The sequence below is a fragment of the Ambystoma mexicanum genome, chromosome 5q (genome assembly GCF_040938575.1).
Source record: "Ambystoma mexicanum isolate Mex_15411 chromosome 5q, UKY_AmexF1_1, whole genome shotgun sequence".
NCBI lineage: Eukaryota > Metazoa > Chordata > Amphibia > Caudata > Ambystomatidae > Ambystoma > Ambystoma mexicanum.
The window spans coordinates 417,865,708-417,887,602 of NC_090933.1; the positions used below are offsets into that span (position 1 = coordinate 417,865,708).

The 21,895-nt window shown below is 46.2% G+C and overlaps 1 protein-coding gene across 2 annotated transcripts in view; it reads right to left on the reverse strand.

The window, feature by feature from the left end:
• Positions 1–543: 543 nt before the first annotated feature.
• ANKRD29 (ankyrin repeat domain 29) overlaps positions 544–21,895 on the reverse strand; it is a 574,113-nt gene continuing 552,761 nt past the window's right edge. For both annotated transcript variants that reach the window (XM_069620907.1, XM_069620908.1), the window contains 2 exons: positions 15,601–15,699; positions 544–1,728 (listed from right to left, as the gene is read on the reverse strand). In XM_069620907.1, coding sequence (XP_069477008.1) covers positions 1,645–1,728; positions 15,601–15,699 — 183 coding nt within the window. In that variant the 3' untranslated portion in view covers positions 544–1,644. The remainder of the gene's footprint in view (positions 1,729–15,600; positions 15,700–21,895) is intronic.

The following is a 21,895-nucleotide window of genomic DNA, read 5'->3' on the forward strand; positions in this document are numbered from 1 at the left end:
TCCCGGTCAATCATGCAAGGTGGTGCCGTGAGTGAATGTGCAAGGGTTGTATGTCCTTTCAGGGTAAATGAATTGGTTTCCATTTAGCTTCAGCACAACATCAAATGTACGATGGGTGCACAACAAAAACCTCTGAAGATATAGAGCTCTGCAGCACTGGCACTACCCACTCAGCCATCACAATGGCAATGGAATTGGCTGGTCTACACAGTACACATACCTGTAAACCGGTATCCAGCTCCCAGGCCTGTTCAATTGGGAACGGTGCCTGTAACATGCAGGTTACACACACATCTCTGCAGCAACAGTCCATTACATTAGAGCAAGCTTCACATTCCCCCACACCTGAACACCCCTATTTCCGTCGGTGCCACTTCCTCTTTCATCCCTCAATGCTCCTACAAAACCCCAACACCACAAGCTTTGCCAACACCAGTTCTCGTTTTGTTTGTCCAAGAAAAGCTATTGCTACCAAGAAATGTGAATTCTTAAAACAAGGTGGCACACAATCAGAAGCACTCAGGAAGCATTTGAAGGCATATGTTTGAAGTTCAGGCAGTTCAAGTCTTTATTTAGGTGCGCACGACTCTACGGGAGACGTATGACCTCAATTTAAGGAAGCATACACAGGTTCCCCTCAATTTCAGCCCCGGCTTCATTGTCAGTCACATTTATTTGAAAGTATACAGCTACAGGGTCATTTTACATGAGCTCACCTCACAAATACAGCAAAATAAGTAAAACGGGGTAGGGAGGTGTTTTCTCTCTATGCGGTATTTGCCCACCAGGAAAACGAGTCCCCACCTGTCTTCGTGTATCTTTAGATCGTCTGCATAGAAACAGTGGTACAATCATTGTTCACTAGTCTAATATTTGGTAGCATACAGTTGTGAAGCTTGCATTATATGAAACAGACATTGGAGTAAGTTAAGACAGCAACAGATGCCTCGGGGTTAGGTGCGCTTTACAAATGACACAATAAATAAATAAATAAAACAGACTGCGGCTTGCTGCACGCAGCTGCTCTATTGTCCCAGGAGATGGGGGTCACTTTGAGCCTACTCTGATTGGCAGGCCCATACTACTAATGGGGAAAAGTGTGCCTACACGTCCCAGAATGCAACGTGCTGTCAGGCGAAATGCCAGGGCTGGTTGAAGGTATCAGACATGGCATGGGGCCAGTACACAGCTGTGGCTAGAAGAACACTAGTTTGACCACAGTTGCGGCAGTGCCCAGGTTATCATGTTGTTAAGGTTGTGTTGTAAAACAAATGGTCTGCAGCACAAAGAGGGAAGTGTTCCTGTATTACCAACACACGACTGACAGCATAGTTGCATAGGATACCCTGAAAAGGGGGCTTGCATATGTCAAAAAGGTGTCTCTGACGACATCCGTTCAACTGATGTGCAGGTGGACAACCTGTGATGTCATACACATATATATGTAGGCACAACATCTTCTGTGTCCAATGACAGCACCCAATCTGGTACACTTTGGCATCTCCATTAACAAGATATATATGTTCCGCTTGGCCGCATGAACAATATACAACAGTGCAACACAACAGCCGCATGCCAGAAGTGCAGCTTGGGAACAGGGCCTGGCATCCTTTTTCTTTGCTGGGTGGAGGGGGAGGGGTCTTCTTAGCCTTTTGTGCCAGTTGCTTTTCTTTGCAGGAGTTTGAGAATGCGCTCATTTTTAGTCAGTTGCGCTGGCAGTTCATGTGCCTGAAAAAAACAAGTAGTCACATATTAAAATCAAACAGTGATGAATGGAATTGACATGCGCGCGCTTAAGGACAATCTGTACGTGTGCCCCATCCTCCTAGTGCGCAGAATCAAAGTGACCAATGGCAGTAGAAAGAGGACCTTTATTAGGGTTGAGGATTCCGAAGCTATGAGGCCGGAATACGTTGAAACTCCATAACATCTTAAATAAAATGAGGGGGGAGGGCCAATTGGTACTTTTAATGCCTGGATGCAGTGCTGGTCATTGGGCCGGCTCTTGCCGGATCTGGGATCCGGCACCAGATGTGTAGCCGGATCTCGGGATCCAGCCAAAGTCAGCCACCACAAACCCCAAACCCATGCGCTGCGCTGGGTTACATGGAGAAAAAAAATTGAAAAAAAATGAAAAACACCTGTGACGGCAGAGCGCTCATGGCGGCAATGAGCTGCTGAGCTGCTCCGCCTCCCTACAGGGCTTTGATTCTGGTCAGAGCTGCAGGACAAGCAAACTGTAACTTCCTTGGGTGACCCCATGTGAGGGGTCACCAGTGGAAGTTACAGTCCTCAGCCACGACCCGGTTCATTTATTTATTTATGTAATGTTTGTCGGATCCATGGACCCGGATAATTTTTTTTCTATGCAAGGTTTGTTGGATACTTGTATCTGACAAAACTTGCATAAATAATGAAATATGCAGGTATACACAAACATTGAATGAATAAATAAATAGCCCTATTAACCTTGAAACAATGACACATAATGCAGCCACCCGACTGCTTTCAGAGGAGCTGCAAGAGCTGTACGGATGCGGTTCAAGTAAATAAAACATTGCTCCTGGTGAACAGAAATCACCCTGTTTGAATGGTACCCGATGGAGAGTATTTTTTTTAATAAAATGGGATGTTTATTTTAAATAATATTTACTCAGCAAAACTGGTCTAAACTATTATCCGCACACTGAAGTGACTCATCACCAGTGCCATAGAAGTGGTTTAAAGTGGAATTCATATATAAAGAAATAGTGCTGAATTAAACTATTATTTTGGACATTTCCTTTGATTGGATGTCAACTGCCAACTCCGCCCCCCAACCCTGCCTCCTCCCCCCCAAACTCCGCCCCCACCTGGATCTTGAGGGATCCCTCACCACATTGTTTCCATTTCCAGCAGATGCATCTTGGTGAAAAGGCAGAGAGCTCTCATCTCTCTCGGTAGTGCCCCTCCGCATAAAAACAGATTCCTACACTCTCCCCGTGTATTGTATGTTCCCCGGTTTTGTTTGGTACAAGTGTGCATGCGTGGATGACATGCATGCGTCTCGGGGCCCGTGAGAGAGGCTGGAATGCAGAAAAGGCGAGGATCTCGCCGTTGTACTGGCGTGAGTTCAGGGGAGGACTGACACAGTTCGGCCCTGGGCGAGAGGGGCAAGTCCGGCGTAGTGGCTCATGGTGTAACACTGAGCCCACTGTGGAGTGGCACAAGCCCACGGATCAAATTGCATTACATGATTTACCCGGGATCACACAGTCCCCCTGATTTACACTCTAGATCTCCCACAATATTTTTAAGTAAAAATAACTTGGCAGAGCAATTACTCAATGTCACGATCCCGCCACTCTCATCAAGTGACATATGTTTGTCTCATGCTCCAGCGAAGCTCGCCTGTCCATCAAACATTGTAATAGTCCATCATTTGTTTAATTTGTCTGTAAGAGAACTATGGTTCACAAGAGAAGTTGGCATCAGGGAGCTAGGAGAAAATGCAGCGTTTGCTGTGTACTCGTTACACGGCCATATGTAATCCATGAGTTGGTATAGTGTACACTGAAAACCAGCTATCGCTGCTCACAATTGTTGCAGCACATTGAGGTAAAGGGGCTTGTCCAGGAAAACATCTGTTGCAGTGGGGGAGCCTTGATTTGGTCCCAGCTTTCCTGGTTCCACACTTTGTAATTTGGCAGTAGATGACTTCTCCTCTAACCCCATCTTTAGTTTGAAGCAACGTTCAATGCTAATCTGGTGAACATCCACCGTCGATTCCCCCCACACTCAGGCCATTTTCCAGTGCCCCAACTGGATGTTTGCCAATGCAGCGACCTGCAGAAACCACCAGGCTCTCCCCATGCCCTGCCCTAAAGGACATAGTTATCCAGTTAGACCAGTCTAGGAGAGGTACAGTGGAGATGCCCAATACTGCCCCCTGCTCATCATCTGAACAGTGAATGCCCCTTGAGTGCCCAATGAGTGCATTTTTATGGATGGCATTACCTGCCTGCTAAGAGCTCATGAAGCGAAGACTGCTGTCCTTGCATTCAAAACTTAACCCCAACCTCAGCCAGCATAGCACCCTCCCTCTGAATCCCCTAATCTCCCCTGTTACACACACTGTTTAATCAACCACGGATGGGTTCCTTAACACCTGATTATGCCCATATATTGTACATCATTTATGCTGTTAGTTTTGTGCTGTTTCCAGTTCCTGTTCCCACCAGAATCGCCTCTCGCTACCGCCTGAAGCATTGCCTGCTTAATCTTTGCCTTTGGAAGGCACCATACATGGTGACAGCTTGCACACCACTAAGCATGACTTTGCGTTGAACTCCTCATGCTATATATAGTCAAGGGGGCAACAACAATGTTAACTTCTGGGGGTGTTGTGTTGGAGACGAGTCAGATGCAGAACACTCAGAGAAAACCAGCCAGGCTGTTCATAAACTTTTAACAAAATCACACATGTTGCATCTGGTCTCGGGGCAACACAATTGGAGTATGAAAGAGATGGGGTCAGTAATGGGGTCAGTAACACATTTACTGAAACCGGTATACCCCAGTTCATGTTCTGCAATTGTGTGATCATGGGCAAATCACGGCACTCCCATGTGCTTCATGTCCTACGTTTGTCAAATTAGTTTGATGTTGGAATGTACTCAGATAAAAACAATGCCTGGCCCCCGACTGCCCAATTCCATAGTCTTTTCATATGCCATTAATAATAAAATGTTTGTGTACAGACAAACACTATTGATACCGATTTCAGAGTCTTCATTTGCAAATACAGCTAGGATAAACACTTGGGGCATGACATCTGTGTTTGGTAAAGGACTGACTATTGGATAATCCTCGAAGAGAAGCTGTCATAAACCCAGGACGTCCTAGAACAAAGCTTGCATTCAGGTTTTTAGACAACATATAGAAAATGTGCCACCGATGCGCCTCGTTAATCCTTTCTGTGCCTAGTTTGTCCTTTTTGTTCCCAGTGCTGCTCGCCGCTCTCACACCCTCCCCAACCCGCTTCCTAGTTTGTAGTGCTTTCCCACCCGAGCCCGCCCCCCTCTATGTCCCCATTGGTTGGCGGGCTCGCTACTGCGAGTGGCAACAACATGCTTCCTCCCCTGCACTCTTCTTTAGCTTCAGAGCTGCAGGTGAGTGTCTAACCCCTCTCCCCTGTGACCCCAACACTCTTCGTTAATCCTTTCCATGCCCAGTTTGTCCTTTTTGTTTCCAGTGCTGCTCGCCACTCTCCCACATTCCCCTAACTCGCTTCCTAGTTTGTAGTGCTTTCCCGCCCCAGCCCTCACCCTGTGTCTCCATTTGTTGCCTGGATCCATATCAGTATAGCCACTCAGGGCAGCCCATCTGCCTAGGCAGGCCTTGCAGCTAAGGGCCCTGAGGCAAAGGGCAGCTCCCAAAGAAGCAGCGCCAGACCGTGTCTGCAGGTGTCAGCAGGGGAAGCAGGGAGCAGGCAGCCGTCAACCAGCAGCGACAGACAAAGTAGGTGTGGTGCAGACAGGGTGCTCAGCAATCACTGCGCCCCACTAAACTGGCCCACCTCTCTCTTGTCTTATCTTCCCCACCACCCAAGAGCTTGTAGCCTGCATGTACTGATCTCTATTTAGCAACTGTTAACCCCATATATATCCACTGAGTTGTCAACTGTGTCGCCTAGCCATCTCTCACATCTAGGAGGACTGGCGGTTGGCGATATCTCACAGCTAGATGAACTGTACTCTAGCTGTGCTAGCCACTCCAGAAGAATTGTGAGCATTGACCCACGTCACATCTGTGCAGAACTGTGAATATTGGTTTGCATCACATCTAGAAAGAACTGTGAATGTTGGCTTGCGTCACATCTAGACAGAAATGTGAATAATGGTTTGCTTCGCATCTAGACAGAACTGTGGATGTTGGCTTGTATCACTTCTGTACAGAAATGTGGACAATACCTTGTTTCACATCTAGACAGAACTGCAAATAATACCTTGTGTCACATTTAGACAGAATTGTAGATATTGGCTTGCGTCACATCTAGACAGAACTGTGGGTATTGGCTTGAGTCACATTTAGACAGAACTGTGAATGATACCTTGCGTCACATTTGGACAGAAATGGGAAGATATTCACTTGCCACATCTAGATAGAATTTTGGAGATTGGCAGGCACCAGATCCGGGGAGATTAGCATGCGTCATATTGAGATAGCAATGCCACTTACCAAACCCACTAAGAAATCTCACCTCTCTGAATACACCTCTCAAACTCTAACCAAACACAACCACACCTCTAAAGCACACCAAACCGCACACACTTCACTACACCGTAACAACAAAACAAATCACACATAGCCTTGCACAACAGAACACAATGGCTACCAACCGAAAAGCACACCTAAACTCAGCGAACTATGTTAACCTAACTGAAGCTGCCAACAGCACATCACAGCTCTCTTGCACTTTCCCACTTGGTCCTACTAACACACCCTACCCCCTTTCATTTTCAGATCCACCAGAGCACCAGGGGACCACTCCAGTGGTGAAAGTGCGTGGTACAAATGTCCTTTAACATTAGCATTAACAACATATAGAAAATGGTTCTTTCCTCACAGGTGGTGTGACATTCAAGGCTAGTACCTGTTGTGCCCCGAAGAGCAGAGCAGCAGTTTCTCTCTTAAACACACGAACATCATTACTCTACGAAATAACTTCTTTTTTTGGTTCGGTTTCCTCTGTCTCATGCAGTGCAACTTCCCACTTTCCTCTCCTCGTCCGAATTCCAAAATCCCTTGTAGGCCCCTCTCCTTCCTTCTCCTGCCACGTTCTTTAAGAACAGCGTAGCTCTTCTCAGCTCCGCTGCGGCAGCCGAGCGCGGACACAACATCTCCCCCACTGCCTACATTTTGTTCACCAATCTTCTTGGTCTTCTAATTGTCCTCTTTGGGTAAGCACCTTGAGATTCCACTTGACTCTTTTCTTTTGTTCGTGCTGTTGATGATTCTTCTGAGCGTGTCTCAATGTCTCCTTCATATTCATGTTGGCTGGGTTTTTGTGTTGGCGTTTATTGCATCATGTTTGACTTCTCAGAGTCTGATCTCCGGAAATATCGAAGTGTGAGGCAGCTCTTGTAATTTATCTTCGGGCTGAGTGGGGGGTCACCATGGTCACTTTCTATGGTGTAAGCCGGAAAGGCTCAGCTATGCATCTGGAATCTGTCTTCATTGCTTGACATTGCTAAACTATGACTTCTTCACCTATCTCAAATTCTTTGGCCTGTGCTCTTCTCATTATATAAGAGGCTGCTTTGCCATTCTGTTTTGTCCTGGTTTTTGCTCTGATTTCAGTGTCCCTGCCATCTCTTGGAATAGGGCCTCTGGGAAGTCATGCCATCATCAGGTCTATTGGGATCATTCCTGCGGTTGCATTTGGAGTTGTTTGGTATTGTCTCGGCATCCTTCATAGAGCTTGTTGCAGGGATATGCCTTCTATCTCAGCTCTCTGTGCTGTCTTCTTGATTCTGGCCATGAACTGTTCAGCCATTCCATTAGCTTGTTTCTAGAGAGGGGAGATCTTACAATGGTTGAATCCTAGATATACAGCTAAGCTTTTGAAATCTTGACGGGTAATCGGCGGTTCTTTGGAGGATTTGACTACTTCTTGAAATCCTCATTCACTGAATATTTCAAAAAGGATTTTGGCCACAGTCTTCGAGTGTGTGCGCTAGAGATGATTCATGTTATTGGGAACCTGGAATATTCTGTCACAGCCACTTCCCACAGTTCCTTCCCCAGGAGTCTCCTCACCTTGGTCTTCACTGTGACTGGCGACTTTCTGTCTTCTCCTCCGGTCTTTCGGGGTTCTCTCCTCTTCAGTATCCTTCTTAAGATGTTCCTTCCCCTTCTTGCGTTCGAAGAGATAGGGACGGTCTCCTCCGGAGGCCACCTTGACCGTTATTGGAACATACCGTCAGGTGAACCCTGGGGAGTCCGCCCCTCCCAAAACAGGGAAAAAGCCAGTAAGGCAGAAAAAACCCTGTGAGGCTGCAGGCGAGGATAGATTGGAGGAATTGCGGACCCGGAGGCTTTAAAAGTCTTGAGGCCAATGTCCAGTTGATACTCCAATGGATGACAGCTACCGGACTGTGATTCCTTGGCATGGATGAAGGAGCCCTGGGAGAGGCGATGGAGTGTGGAGCCACAAAGGAGAACTTCTATGCTTCCGAAGGATCAAACATAGGCACAGAAGACTGCAGACGGAGGTAAGTTGTTTCGGTAGACAGGTAAAGGTATGGGGAGAGAGAGAGAGAGAGAGAAAACTTGTGAGCAATAGAGAGCAGTAGTGAGTCCGTGAGAGTAAGAGAGAGTGAATGCGAGAGAGTATGAATGAGAGAGCGAGTGAATGCCAGAGAGTATGAATGAGAGAGCGAGTGAATGCAGGAGTGCGCGAATGAGAGAGAGAGTGAATGCAAGAGAGTATGAATGAGAGAGCGAGTGAATGCGAGAGTGCGCGAAAGAAAGAGGGGGTGAAAGAGAGGGATGGCAAGTCCAAAGGAAGACGGAAAAGACCCCGAGCAACAGGGAACCGGAAAACCGGAACCTCGCCGACGGGGAAGCTAGGCTGGAACCGAGGACCAGATAAGGGGAAAGGAAAGGAAAGGCAAGAGAGAACGGCCGTCGCCTAACGAGAAGGCGAAGGGCCGCGGGGATTAACCGAGAAAACAAAAGAGGAGCTCGGTATGTCAGGAACGGTAGTAGGCACAAAATCGAAAGTCAGCATAGCGAGTTGCAACGCGACTCGCAGGGGGCGTGGCTTCCTTAGATGCAGCAGCAACAAAAAGACTGGACCGCTCACAGACAGACTGTTGGGACCTAATAGCGCCTCCATCTTGCCCATAACTTCCACGGTCTCAGCAGTGTGACATATTCATTGATGGCAACCAATATGTACAGTCCATCTTGCGTCGGGCCATAGAAGTCAATGACAACATTTTGCAACACGTGCTGTGGAATATCAGTAATTTGCAGGGGGTGTAGAAGGCTGGCCCTTGACGTAAACTGGCATGCTTCAGAATACCTGATCACCCCTTGTACGGGACCTTAACTTGACTGGAGAGGCGTTGTTTCCTATTGACAATTCCACGATGTGCTTTATGTGCTATGTGGATGATAGTTTCCCCTTGGCTGTCAGGGATGACACATTTTGGGGATTAACAAAAACAGGACCTTGGCTACAAAGCCAGCGGTCTGGGCTGCGCTCCCAAAAACCACTAGGTGGTATGTAATAAGATTTCAAGTTGTTTTAAATAAAAGCAGGTTTGTTAATTATTCTCCTTATTTCAATCTTCTTTTATTCATAATTAGTTTTAGAGGATAATGTCATCAATAATCTGCCGATGCATATCAATGCTGGGGCCTATGCGTTTCGGACGGTCACGTCCTTTTTCAGGGCCAGTGCTTATCTATTCATTAGGTCCATCCGGTGGAATTAATAATCCATTACCCAACATTATTGTATTGCATCATATTGTATTGCATCCGGCACATTGCCAAATCCCAAATTAGCATTAATTTGGTTGCAAAATACATTACAGCATCCATGATATGCCATTCATATCAAGTCAAATATCCATGCATATACATTGTTAGCATTCATCTGCAGATTATTGATGACATCATCCTCTAAAACTAATTACGGATGAAAGAAGACTGAAATAAGGAGAATAATTAACAAACCTGCTTTTATTTAAAACAACTTGAAATATTATTACATACCACCTAGTGGTTTTTGGGAGCGCAGCCCACACCGCTGGATCTGTAGCCAAGGTCCTGTTTTTGTTTGTACTTGCAGTGCATTTCACAGAGGCACCTTTCCAGTGGGTTTGCACCCCAACACTTAACAAAAGAGAACGTAAAAAGATGCTGTGCACACCCACCGCGCCCGAGACATTTTGGGTATTACCCACTTCTGCCGAATGACAATTGAGGCAAAAATGTTTTGCCACTTTTTTTAACGCAAACATATAAAATGGTAAGTTTGGGTAAGGTTTATGGAAAGGGGGAGGAGGGTCGAAGGGGGACTGCAGGCCCCCGATCCCCATTTTTTGTGGAAAAAAAGTGGAAAATCATCAAAATAAAATCTGCAAAATTGTCATTCGGCATAGAACACATGTGAAGAATATTCATAAAGTTTCCTGTCTCTCAGTAGTCACGAGTTGTTGGCTACTACTAGTTTTGTGTGTATGGCCACAAAAAGTGACAGCTCTTTTATGATCACCACTGGTTGGGGTGACATGATGTTTGCATTTTCAATTCTTTAAATTTCTTGTCTTTTGTAAGTGCTATGGCCATTTGGAGTGTGGGGTCATTAAAAGTGGCTGTGATTATTGTTTTTTCCAAGAGAGTCGGGGTAGTGCATTGGTACCTATGTAGTTGTGGTAGCCACCCCCTTCTTTGGCAATGGCACTAGTGTGTTTTGGTAGGGCGTTGTGTGCGATGCAATCAGACGGGTTGCGGTCTTTGCCAGGTCTGTGGATGATTTGATAGCTATGTACTTGCAGCCTCATCCCCCACATTTATTGCAAGGCAGCTTCTTTGTTTTGGGATGGTTTATGGTCATTGCATCGAAAAAGATGCATCAAAAAGACAATGCATCAAAAAATATGCATCGAAAATAAATGCATCGAAATTCTATGTTTTACATTAAAGTACATATCCATTGAAACTTTTCCATCGAATGGATATGTTCTGTTAAATGTAAAAGATAGCATTTTGATGCTTTTATTTTCTACGTTGAAACGTTACATGGAGCTGTCCAGTGCTGAATGGCCAGCTCCTTGTAATGTTTTATTGTTTTTTTGTATATTGGGGGGTTCCCCCCAGCGCCCCCAAACCCCATGCCCACGCCCTTTAACCCTAACCCTAACCCTAATCTAACCCTCAATCTAACCCTTAATCTAACCTAACCCTAGCCCCAACCCTAATCCCAATCCTTACCCTAATCTAACCCTTAATCTAACCCTTAATCGAACCCAAAATCTAATCCTAGCCCCAACCCTAACCCTAACCCTAGCCCCAACCCTAACCTTAACCCTAACCCTAACCTTAATCTAACCCTTAATCTAACCCCTAAATCTAACTCTAGCCCCAACCCCTAACCCTAACCCTATCCATCGAAATTAACCATCGAAAATTATTCAACTAATATGCTTTTCGATGGAAAGGCAATTCAATTAATAATTTTCGATGGAAAGGTATTCGATGGAAAGGTATTCGATGGAAAGACCAGATACCTTTTGGGATTTCCGAGCTAGGATAGGAGAGCTTGGTGGTTAGTCACCAGCATGAAGCTTTTCCTTATGAGGAAGTGGTGAAACTGTTCACATACCCACAATTCAGCTAAGCTCTTTTTTCAAGCATATGGATGTAGTTTTAGGGATGCGTGTGTCATAACTGATGATAGTTATTGGTATTCATGAGAAGAGGAGTCAGCTATGTGCCGCTCAGTTTTATCATGATGTCAGAATCTTGACTAGCCAAAGCAAGGTACTAAATGATGTTGGTGATGGGTGTGTGATGGGCTTGAGATGTGCTCAAATGGGCCCTAGCATTGTGGAAGCTTTCAGTAGGCTGGTTTGTTAGAAAATCCACCCACCCCAAATGGGAGAGAACTGGGATTGCTAAGCCAGTTGACAGACGGGTTAGTGCCAAAGATTGGATAAGTACAAATGTATGCATGGGCGGAACATGAGGTGAGTGGGGGAGGGGTAATAGGGGCATGATGGACTTCAGTGCAATGCCATCACGTTCTCTATACTGTGCATTAGGTAAGACATACTTTGGGGATCAATATATATATATAAGACTAAAGAGATGGTGAGGTAGGAAGTTCTGTTTGGTTCTTGAGCCCCAGAAAGCTAGTTGAATCGCCCCCATGTGTGTGCTGGAGGTGTTGTGTAGTATAGATTATATATCAAGTGGGGATAATATAGAGTATATATGGCCCAATAGAGTGTGTCACGAAGGGTAAAGTGCTAGATGTGCGTTTCTGGAGAGGATACCTAAGATTCAGGACATCATTGATTTCTCAGGTTTGGGATCTAGATAAAGCAGCATGTGATAGAGAGTAGTCCATGGTAATCATGATAGCATGCGTGGAAAGCATAAACTCAAAGTATTGGGGACTGTTTTCTGTATCCCTACAGCCCTCCACCAGCATTTGACACCTGATGTCTGCACTTACCCTTGCATTGCCACCAGCTGGCCCTACCTCTCATATTGTTTTATTTATTCTATTATCCCATCTACTGCACTGTCCCCACCCCTCTGCACTTTTCCTCTTCCCCCTTCCCCTGCACTTGCGCTATCTGAATGACACTTGGCCTAGTAGGATCGCTGTCTCTGTCTTCCCTTTGTTCCCACTCCCTTGCTGCTTCGCGCCTTGACACACTTGTGTACAGGCGCGTTTTGAATGCCATATCATATCATAACACTTAACAAATCAACACATAAGAAAAATATAAGTAACTAAAGGTCCTACTATCAATAATCAGTGAGAAAACTGTAGAAGAGGGAGTAATCTGCATTGGGCAAACCAGGCAGCTGGCTTATTTTTGGTTCCTTTTGGTTTAATAACAAAGTGTCTGTGAAATATGGCAATACATGTAAGGAATCGTTCTTAGAGTTGCCATTACGAGTGCGTATATGCTTAGGGATGGCACAATTAGCAAAATATAGGCATACAATGTGCACAAATATTGGCATAATTCTTGATCGAAAATTGAATAAATTCACATTGATGGAATATAAATCAGTAGTAAGCATACATTCGAGTTTGATCAACAGACATGAAATACAGTTGCAATAAATCAGAAATGCATGTAGTTGGTTAAGCCGTCTAAATGTGCTATTAAGGTCCATTTACCACAGAATCAAGTAATAACGAAAGATACAGGGTGTGCTGTTGATAAAGGTTTTTGTATGATAAAGTACAATGGAGGTGGAACTGTTAGGTAACTGTTAAAGGGATGGTCTAGTAAAAATTTTTATTTCAAAAATAGATAGGCCCCATAAAAAAAATACTAGCATCCTCCGTTTTAAAACTTCCTATGTAAAATTTTGAGCTATTCAAGCTCAAAATTCGAAAAAGCAAGCACAGGGGTGCAGCCATTTTGTGAAATGGAGGCCCTCCTGTGCTGGCTTTTGCTTTTGCGGCACTAATGAAGGAAAAGCCAGCTAGCTGTAGTAAACAAAGTCTACCGCTGGGTGGCTTTCCCTTCATTAGTGCCGGGACTCAGAGAACGCGGACCGGAGACCAGAGCAGGAAAGCTGCAGCTGAATCTCGGTAAGTGCTATTTACTTTTTTTACAAAAAATAAGCACTAGCTGCGTTTTTTTTTCTAAGTTTTCCGGGCTGGAGGAGCCCGGAAAACTTAGAAATAAAACCGCAGCTTTAAAAACGTATTTATGTTTGCGGTCGCTTTTGAAGCGACGCAAACATAAATACAACGTTATTGTTTTGGAAAACGCTGCAGTTTTAAAACCGCAGCGTTTTCCAACACAACCGTGTGTGTTTCTGCCTGCTGTGGCTATCACTTTGGGTCTCCGGTGAGCACCGGAGACCCAAAGTGAAAGCCACAGCAGGCAGAAACACACGCGGTTATGTTTACATGCCGCGCAGTGTTTCTACCTGCAGCTGATTTCCCATTTCGGGCTCTCGGGCTCCTGTAGGGAGCCCGAGAGCCCGAGAGCCCCAAATGGAAAAGCAGATTCAGGCAGACACAACGCGGTTGTGTTGGAAAACGATGCGGTTTTAAAACCGCAGCGTTTTCCAACACAATAACGTTGTATTTATGTTTGCGGTCGCTTCAAAAGCGACCGCAAACATAAATACAACATTTTTAAAGCTGCGGTTTTATTTCTAAGTTTTCCGGTCTCCTCCAGCCCGGAAAACTTAGAAAAAAAAACGCAGCTAGTGCTTATTTTTTGTAAAAAAAATAAATAGCACTTACCGAGATTCAGCTGCAGCTTTCCTGCTCTGGTCTCCGGTCCGCGTGCTCCGAGTCCCGGCACTAATGAAGGGAAAGCCACCCAGCGGTAGACTTTGTTTACTACTGCTGGATGGCTTTTCCTTCATTAGTGCCGCAAAAGCAAAAGCCAGCACAGAAGGGCCTCCATTTCACAAAATGGCTGCGCCCCTGTGCTTGCTTTTTCGAATTTTGAGCTTGAATAGCTCAAAATTTTACATAGGAAGTTTTAAAAAGGAGGATGCTAGAATTTTTTTTTATGTGGCCTATCTATTTTTGAAATAAAATTTTTTACTAGACCATCCCTTTAATTTAATCTTATTAAAATTAAGATGTAATCCTATTAGATCCTATTTTCTATAGAAACTTAGTTGAATATTCTTTTATTTTGGTACCATCATACTTTTGTTGTTTGTATTGCATCTGTGCCAGCCAACACCCCTCCTGGAGAGAATAGAGCACTGCTGATTGTGTAGTAGTTTGAGGCTGACCATCCCTGTACTCCTGCAGAGCAGTAGTCATTTTGTCACAAGCTATCTGGAAGATTTCTGTGGCTGAGGATACGCCAAAGTTCAGCCGTTTGTAGCAGAATTGTCTCTGTTGAGTTAAGAACATCGGGCCACATTACAAGTTTGGCGGTATTCCAGTGGTAAATCTGCCAGAATACCACCAAATGGAATTACTGTTACCGCCACTTGGTCCGGTGGAATTACAGCCGGATTACAAGTGGTGGTATGGTGGTGTTAGTTCACATGTATGTGCTCCATCGGGTTTTCGGCAGAATTATTGCAGGTGGTAATTCTGCCAATTTTGCCGATTTGTGGCGGTAAGGCAGCAAAATTAAACATACATTTTTCTATCCAATTAAACAATTAAATACTTAATTTACCATTTAGATATTTTTCCTTTTTATTCTTCTGGTTTAAATTTTGTCTTACTATATATGGACTTTACATACTATAATTTGCACTTAAAATACTATGGGCCTGATTTCAAAAGGTTTGCCCCTGCGACCTAATACCCGAGTCACAAAGTCTAAAACTAGAGTTCACCACAAGCTGCTTGGAGCCTCTCTGAGATGCCCTTGAGCAGATCCTTGTGATTTGCATACAAGCATCGCAAAGGCGCTGCAGGAATCCCGTGATTAACTCCAGTTTAAGGTATGTGAATGTATTTATTTGTATTTTATTGTTCATTTCTAATGCGCCTATACACGTGTGTCTCAAAGCACAACAAGGCAAGGGGGAGGGAGGAACGGTCCTACTAGGCCTTGCACATCCAGATCGTGCAAGTGCAGGTATTTAGAACGTTCTTAATACCGAGGTTGATTTTAAGCGCAAATCCAGGATTCGAACCAGTGTTGCTCAGTCAAGACCCGCAAGTTGCCACTGAGCTAGCCTCCTTTCATAATAAAGAACACGGTAGTAGCAGCAAATATGAGACGCTTGGCCATCCTCGACGTGCTGCAGTGCAAATCTTTGTGAATCGGGCCCTATAACCCCATGTCATAATTTAGTAATTTAAATGTCCACAGCTATCAGATCTCCAACTTGCCAATTACGCAACAGAGTAGGGGGCATTACCTTGTTTCTGAGGGTTGGGTCCGCCCCTGCTTCCAAGAGAAGAGCCACTGCTCTGGTGTCGCCGCTCAGAACTGCAGCGTGGAGCGGGGAAGTGCCGTTCTGGTAGTGGGAGCAAGCAAAACAACAAACATCAATAGAGGCCAGCATTATACATTCCGTTGCAAAGGAAAATGATGTCAAATACATAACCATAAGATGGCAACCTTGATCATGTTTACACGGTTCTACGTCATTTTGCCGCGGGATTTTTGGTCGCGGGACTTTTCATCGCCGTTTTTTTATCGAAAAAAATTCCCCCCAAACTCCCCCTTTTTTATTATTCCCTTTCACCCACAAATATTTATTTAATTTTTAACCCCCCCCCCAAAAAAAAACGTTTTTTTTTCGATAAAAAAACGGCGATGAAAAGTCCCACGACGAAAAATCCCCACGGCAAAAGAACTGTATACCGTTTACACCACTACTGGCGGGCCTGTAGTTCTGCTGCTAGTGTGGAACTATGACATTTCCCCGCGGTGGACGTTTTACTGCAGTGTTTCTACTCCCCTTTATACCACTTCTCTTTAGTCTCCCACAAATATGCTGCCTATTTCTCTACCCCCTAACTCTTTACCCCCATACAAATAAAGCTGTAAAGTGCAGTGAAACGTCCATTTTCCAAACGCAGTAACAATTCTGCAGGGAAATGGAGGTGCATCGCTAGTGTGGCAGAGTCAGGCTACAAGCAAACAAATGCTGGCACAAACAAGCATTGGCAAAGGCGTTTGCAGTTGTTTATTGCATTTTATATTTATTGGTATGGGTGCAGTAAGTACATTTTATTTTACTTATACAGGCCGCGGGCATCTGCTGTTACAGGAATTGTTTTTTTTTGTTGTTGTTGTTTTTCTTTAATTGCGTAATTGTTTTTTTTTGGTCTTAGTTACGTATTTATAACGCGCTTAAACACCCAGCGGAGGACCCAGGGATCGGACCTGTGTTGCTTCAGGTCGTCTTGCTTCCAAGGCGCGCACGTTGCTGCTGAGCTATCCTCCCGGGACATACATGGGCTCTACCTACCCAGTAATACCAACACTGTTGTAGTGGAAGACCTACCAGAATGGTAAATCGTGCTGGAAGTTGTGGGAAATCTGCAACTTTGGTTAACATGCCCTGTGTCTGTTCTACTTGGATAAAAGCCCAACGTCAGGACAGTGACCTCACAAATTGCTCGTCCAATGTTCCCAAACACCATGACAGAGCAATCAAGGGCAGAGACCCCAGAACATTCTGTAAAAACCAATTACATGAGAGATCCCTGGTTCGCGAGGACCGGAATCCATGCCAGATCTATCAAGGGGCCTCAGTGCCTGCCCCCCCTCACTGGAAGCGTTTTGCCTCTGTACCCCAGGACTGGGACTCTCACATACCCCCGCTTACACACCTCAGTCCTGACTTACCTTTATTGAGCATTTCCTTGAAAGGCGGGAGCTGGTGCACCCCTGTGCCCCACTGCACCTTTCTAGCACTTCCCCTAGGAGTACGAATCTGCGCAGAGTGTGCATGTCTGCACCTGAGGGCACAATGCGAGCAGGGCACCTATGGGGGTGGCAAAGCGGAGGGCATTGCGAACGTCCAGCAGGTGCTGGTGCATGTTGTCCTAAAGCCAATTTCAGTTTAAATAACACACTTGCATTCTGGAAGATATCGGAAGCAGTTGCTTCCTATGGAAGGTGCAGGTAGTAGAGGCCTGCCATGAGAAGGCTGCAGGAAGCGGGCGTCTGGTCTAGCGACGAAGCAGAGACCTGGTCTGTGCAAGGGGTAGGATGCAGTGGCCTTACCTTACAAGCTAGCAGTAAGAACAAGCCTCTCCTGCTGGGGGTCAGAAAGAAGAGGCCTTCCCATGGGAGGATAAAGGAAGCAAAGGGCTGCCCTAAGCAGGAAGTTGGAAACATAGGTCTACACAAAGGAATATACCAGAAACAAAGGTCTGCCATGGGGAGGGTGCAAGAAGCTGAGGTCTATGCATAAGAAGGTGTGGGAAGATGAGGTGGGCCCTAGGGAAGGTGCAGGAAGCAAAGGGCTGCCCTAAGCAGGAAATTGGAAACAGATCTACACAAAGGTATATACAGGAATCAAAGGTCTGCCATGGGGAGGGTTCAAGAAGCTGAGGTCTATGCATAAGAAGGTGAGGGAAGAAGAGGTGGGCCCTGGGGCAGGTGTAAGAAGCAAAGGGCTGCCCTAAGCAAGCTGCTGGATACATAGGTCTGCACAAAGGAATATACAGGAATCAAAGGACTGCCATGGGAAGGGTGCAAGAAGTTCTGGTCTATATATAGAAATGTGAGGAGGAAGAGCTGGGCCCTAGGGAAGGTGTAGGAAGGAAAGGGCTGCCTAACAGGCTGCTGGAAACATAGGTCTGCACAAAGGAATGTTCAGGAAATAAAGGTCTGCCATGGGGAGTGTGCAAGAAGCTGAGGTCTATGCATAAGAACGTGTGGGAAGAAGAGGTGGGCCCTAGGGAAGGTGCAGGAAGCAAAGGGCTGCCCTAAGTAGGCTGCTGGATACATAGATTTACACAAAGGAATCTACAGGAATCAAAGGTCTGCCATAGGCAAGGTGCAAGAAGCGCGGGCCCTAGGGAAGGTGCAGGAAGCAAAGTACTTTCCTAAGCCGGCTGCTGGATGCATAGGTCTACACAAAGGAATATACAGGAATCAAAGGTTTGCCATGGGGAGGGTGCGAGAAGCTGAGGTCTATGCATAAGAACGTGTGGGAAGAAGAGGTGGGCCCTAGGGAAGGTGCAGGAAGCAAAGGGCTGCCCTAAGTAGGCTGCTGGATACATAGATTTACACAAAGGAATCTACAGGAATCAAAGGTCTGCCATAGGCAAGGTGCAAGAAGCGCGGGCCCTAGGGAAGGTGCAGGAAGCAAAGTACTTTCCTAAGCAGGCTGCTGGATGCATAGGTCTACACAAAGGAATATACAGGAATCAAAGGTTTGCCATGGGGAGGGTGCGAGAAGCTGAGGTCTATGCATACAGTGTGGAAAGAAGAGGTGGGCCCTAGGGCAGGTGCAAGAAGCAAAGGGCTGCCCTAAGCAGGCTGCTGGATACATAGGTCTACACAAAGGTATATACAGGAAACAAAGGTCTGCCATGGGGAGGGTGCGAGAAGCTGAGGTCTATGCATAAGAAGGTATGGGAAGAAGAGGTGGGCCCTAGGAAAGGTGCAGGAAGCAAAGGGTTGCCCTAAGCAAGCTGATGGATGCATAGGTCTACACAAAGGAATATACAGGAATCAAAGGTTTGCTATGGGAAGGGTGTAAGAAGTTCAGGTCTATGTATAGAAATGTGCGGGAGGAAGAGGTGGGCCCTATTTATTTATTTATTACATTTGTATAGCGCGCAGGCAGCCCAGGGGCATTGTGGCACTGTTACTTGTACAGAGACTTAGTTACAATGGGTACAGGTTGTGCCTTGGGTTACAGTAAGGCAGGATCCTGTGTCAAGCGGTAGGGAGTATCATACAACATAATACATCATACATGGTATTCATGGGAGCTTGAACAGAAGGGGTTGGTTAGGTGAACAAGGTAGTTTCCATGGCTTTGCGGAAGGCAGTCAGTGAGGGTTCAGCTCGCAGGGAGGTCGGAAGGGTGTTCCAACGTAAGGCAGCAAGGTAAGGGAAGCTGGCGCCACCTGCTCTAGCTCTTTTTACCCTTGGTACAGAGAGCATATTGGCATAGGGTGTCCTAGTGGGTCTTGTGGAGGAGACCGGGTGGATTCTCTGGGATAGGTACGCTGGGGCAGAGAGGTGGACACATTTGTGGGTGATGCTTAGCGCCTTGAATATAATCCTTTCCTTTATGGGGAGCCAATGGGATGCTTTTCTGGCAGCGGTGATGTGCTCCCTCTTGGCAATGCCTTGTGTAGCACGCAGGGTGTTATTCTGAATTACTTGCAGCTTCTCAAGGTTTTTGTTGGAGGTCCCTAGGAATAGACCATTACAGTAGTCTAGCCGGGAACCAGTGATGGCTCTGGCTATGTTGGTGCATGTGTCTTTTGGCAGAAAAGGCCTGACTGAGTTGAGAAGTTTTGCATGGTAAGCAGCAGAGGAGGTGATTGCGTTTACTTGTCTGGTCATAGATAAGTTGGAGTCTAGATAGACGCCTAGCGTTTTTACTGTGTCCAGTACTGGGATTCTGATTGGGTCAATGGTAAAGTGGCTAAACTGGGTGTCAAGATTCTTGAGGGTGTCAGGGGATCCTACGAGTAGGAGCTTGGTTTTGTCGGAGTTAAGGCAGAGGCCGTTGATAGCCATCCACATTTGGATTGTGTTATATATGTTTTTGAGAGTCGCGCAGTCAGTGTCATAATCACCTGTTAATGTGAGAAGGATTTGAGTGTCGTTGGCATAGTTGGTGTAAGAGATACCCATGGCGTCAAGATAAGGAGGAGGGGGCGTGTAAAGATGTTATATAGGGTAGGGGAGAGGCAAGAGCCTTGGGGCACACCACATAGCATGATGGTGGGTGACGCAGTGGCTTTGTCAGAGAAGACCTGCATGGTCCTGCCTTGGAGGAAGGAGGTGATCCATGTGGTGGCTTCTTGGGAGAAGTTGGCTGTGGAGGTGAGGTGATGGCAGAGGATGTTGTGGTCTACAAGATTGAAAGCTGCAGAGAGATCGAGGAGGAGGAGCAGGACAGGTTTGCCTTGATCCCTTGCTTCATCCATTTGGTTTTTGAGGTCAAGTAGGGCGGTCTCTGTCCCATGCCTAGGGTGAAAGCCAGATTGTCTCAGTCCTAGGAGGTTGTGCTCTTCAAGGAAGTGCTGGACTTGTAGGTAGGCTGCTTTGTCTAGAATCTTGAGGAGGAATGGGACTGTAGTGATCGGACGGTAGTTGTTGGGGGAGGTAGGGTCAAGTGTAGGTTTTTTTAAGAGAGGTCGGACCCATGCTTCCTTGAGGCATGATGGGACTCTCCCTGTGGTGAAGGAAGTGTTGACGAAGGCTGTTAAGAAAGGAGCCAGGGTGTCTGCGCAGTCTTTGATGATGGAGGCGGGGCAAGGGTCAACTTTGCAATTAGAGGGTTTGATGTTTTTCATGATGTTGATCATGTCTTTCTTCTGGATGGTTTTGAAAGAGAAGGTAGGGGGGGCCTCTGTGGGTGAGGAGAGGGGGCAGGTAGGGGGGGAGAGAGCAGGGTAGGGACTGCTAGTTTGGTGTTCAAAATGTTGGCTTGGAGAGAGCTAATTTTATTGCGCATGGCCGTTTGGATGTCATCACACCATGCTTTTTTTTTTGGTGAATTTTTGGGGGGTGGATTGTAGGGGTCTCAAGTTCCCTGAATATGGCGAACATTTCCTTGGTGTTTGGTTTGGCCTCGGAGATTCTATCTTCAAATGATTTGGCTTTGGCTTTGATGATGGCTTTCTTATAATCATTTGCGAGAGATTTGAAGCTAAGTTTGTCTTTATCATGACAAGATGTTTGCCACTGAGTTAGTGCTGCTCGTTTGTCTGAGCGCAGTTTGAGGAGGTCTTGGGTGAACCAAGCATTGGTCTGGCTAGTGGGTTTGGTTTTGCATGGTTTAAGTGGGGCGATAGAGTTGATTGCTGCCATGATGGCAGTGTTATAGTTCTTGGCAAGGGTTTCTGGGTCGTTGGAGAAGGGGGGTCTAAAGGCAGGTCCCTGTAGGAAGGGTAGGAGTATTTCTTTGGTCAGTTGGCGGGCACTTCTTGTGAGGGCTGGTGGTATGGGTTAGGGGGTGGGGTATTGTAGTGGTGGTGGGGATGTTGAAGGTGATAGTGTGGCGGTCAGACCACGGGGTGGGGGTATTGCCTGTGACTGTGAGGGGGCAATTTGGATGGGCGATCCAGTCTAATGATCTGCTAGGGCCTGAGTGGGGTCTGTGATGGCGTTAGCGAATCCTAGAGTGGCTAAGGCTGTGTCAAGTGGAACACTTGGCCTCAAGTGGCCAGAGTGGCCCTAGGGAAGGTGTAGGAAGCAAAGGGCTGCCTAACAGGCTGCTGGAAACATAGGTCTACCCAAAGGAAAGTTCAGGAAATAAAGGTCTGCTTTGGGGAGGGTGCAAGAAGTGTGGGCCCTAGGGAAGGTGGAGGAAGCAAATAGCTGCCCTAAGCAGGGGGTTGGATACATAGGTCTACACACAGGAATATACAGGAATCAAAGGTCTGCCATGCGGAGGGTGCAAGAAGCTGAGGTCTGTGCATAAGAAGGTGTGGGAAGAAGAAGAGGTGGGCCTGAGGGAAGGTGCAGTAAGCAAAGGGCTGCCCTAAGCAGGATGCTGGAAACAC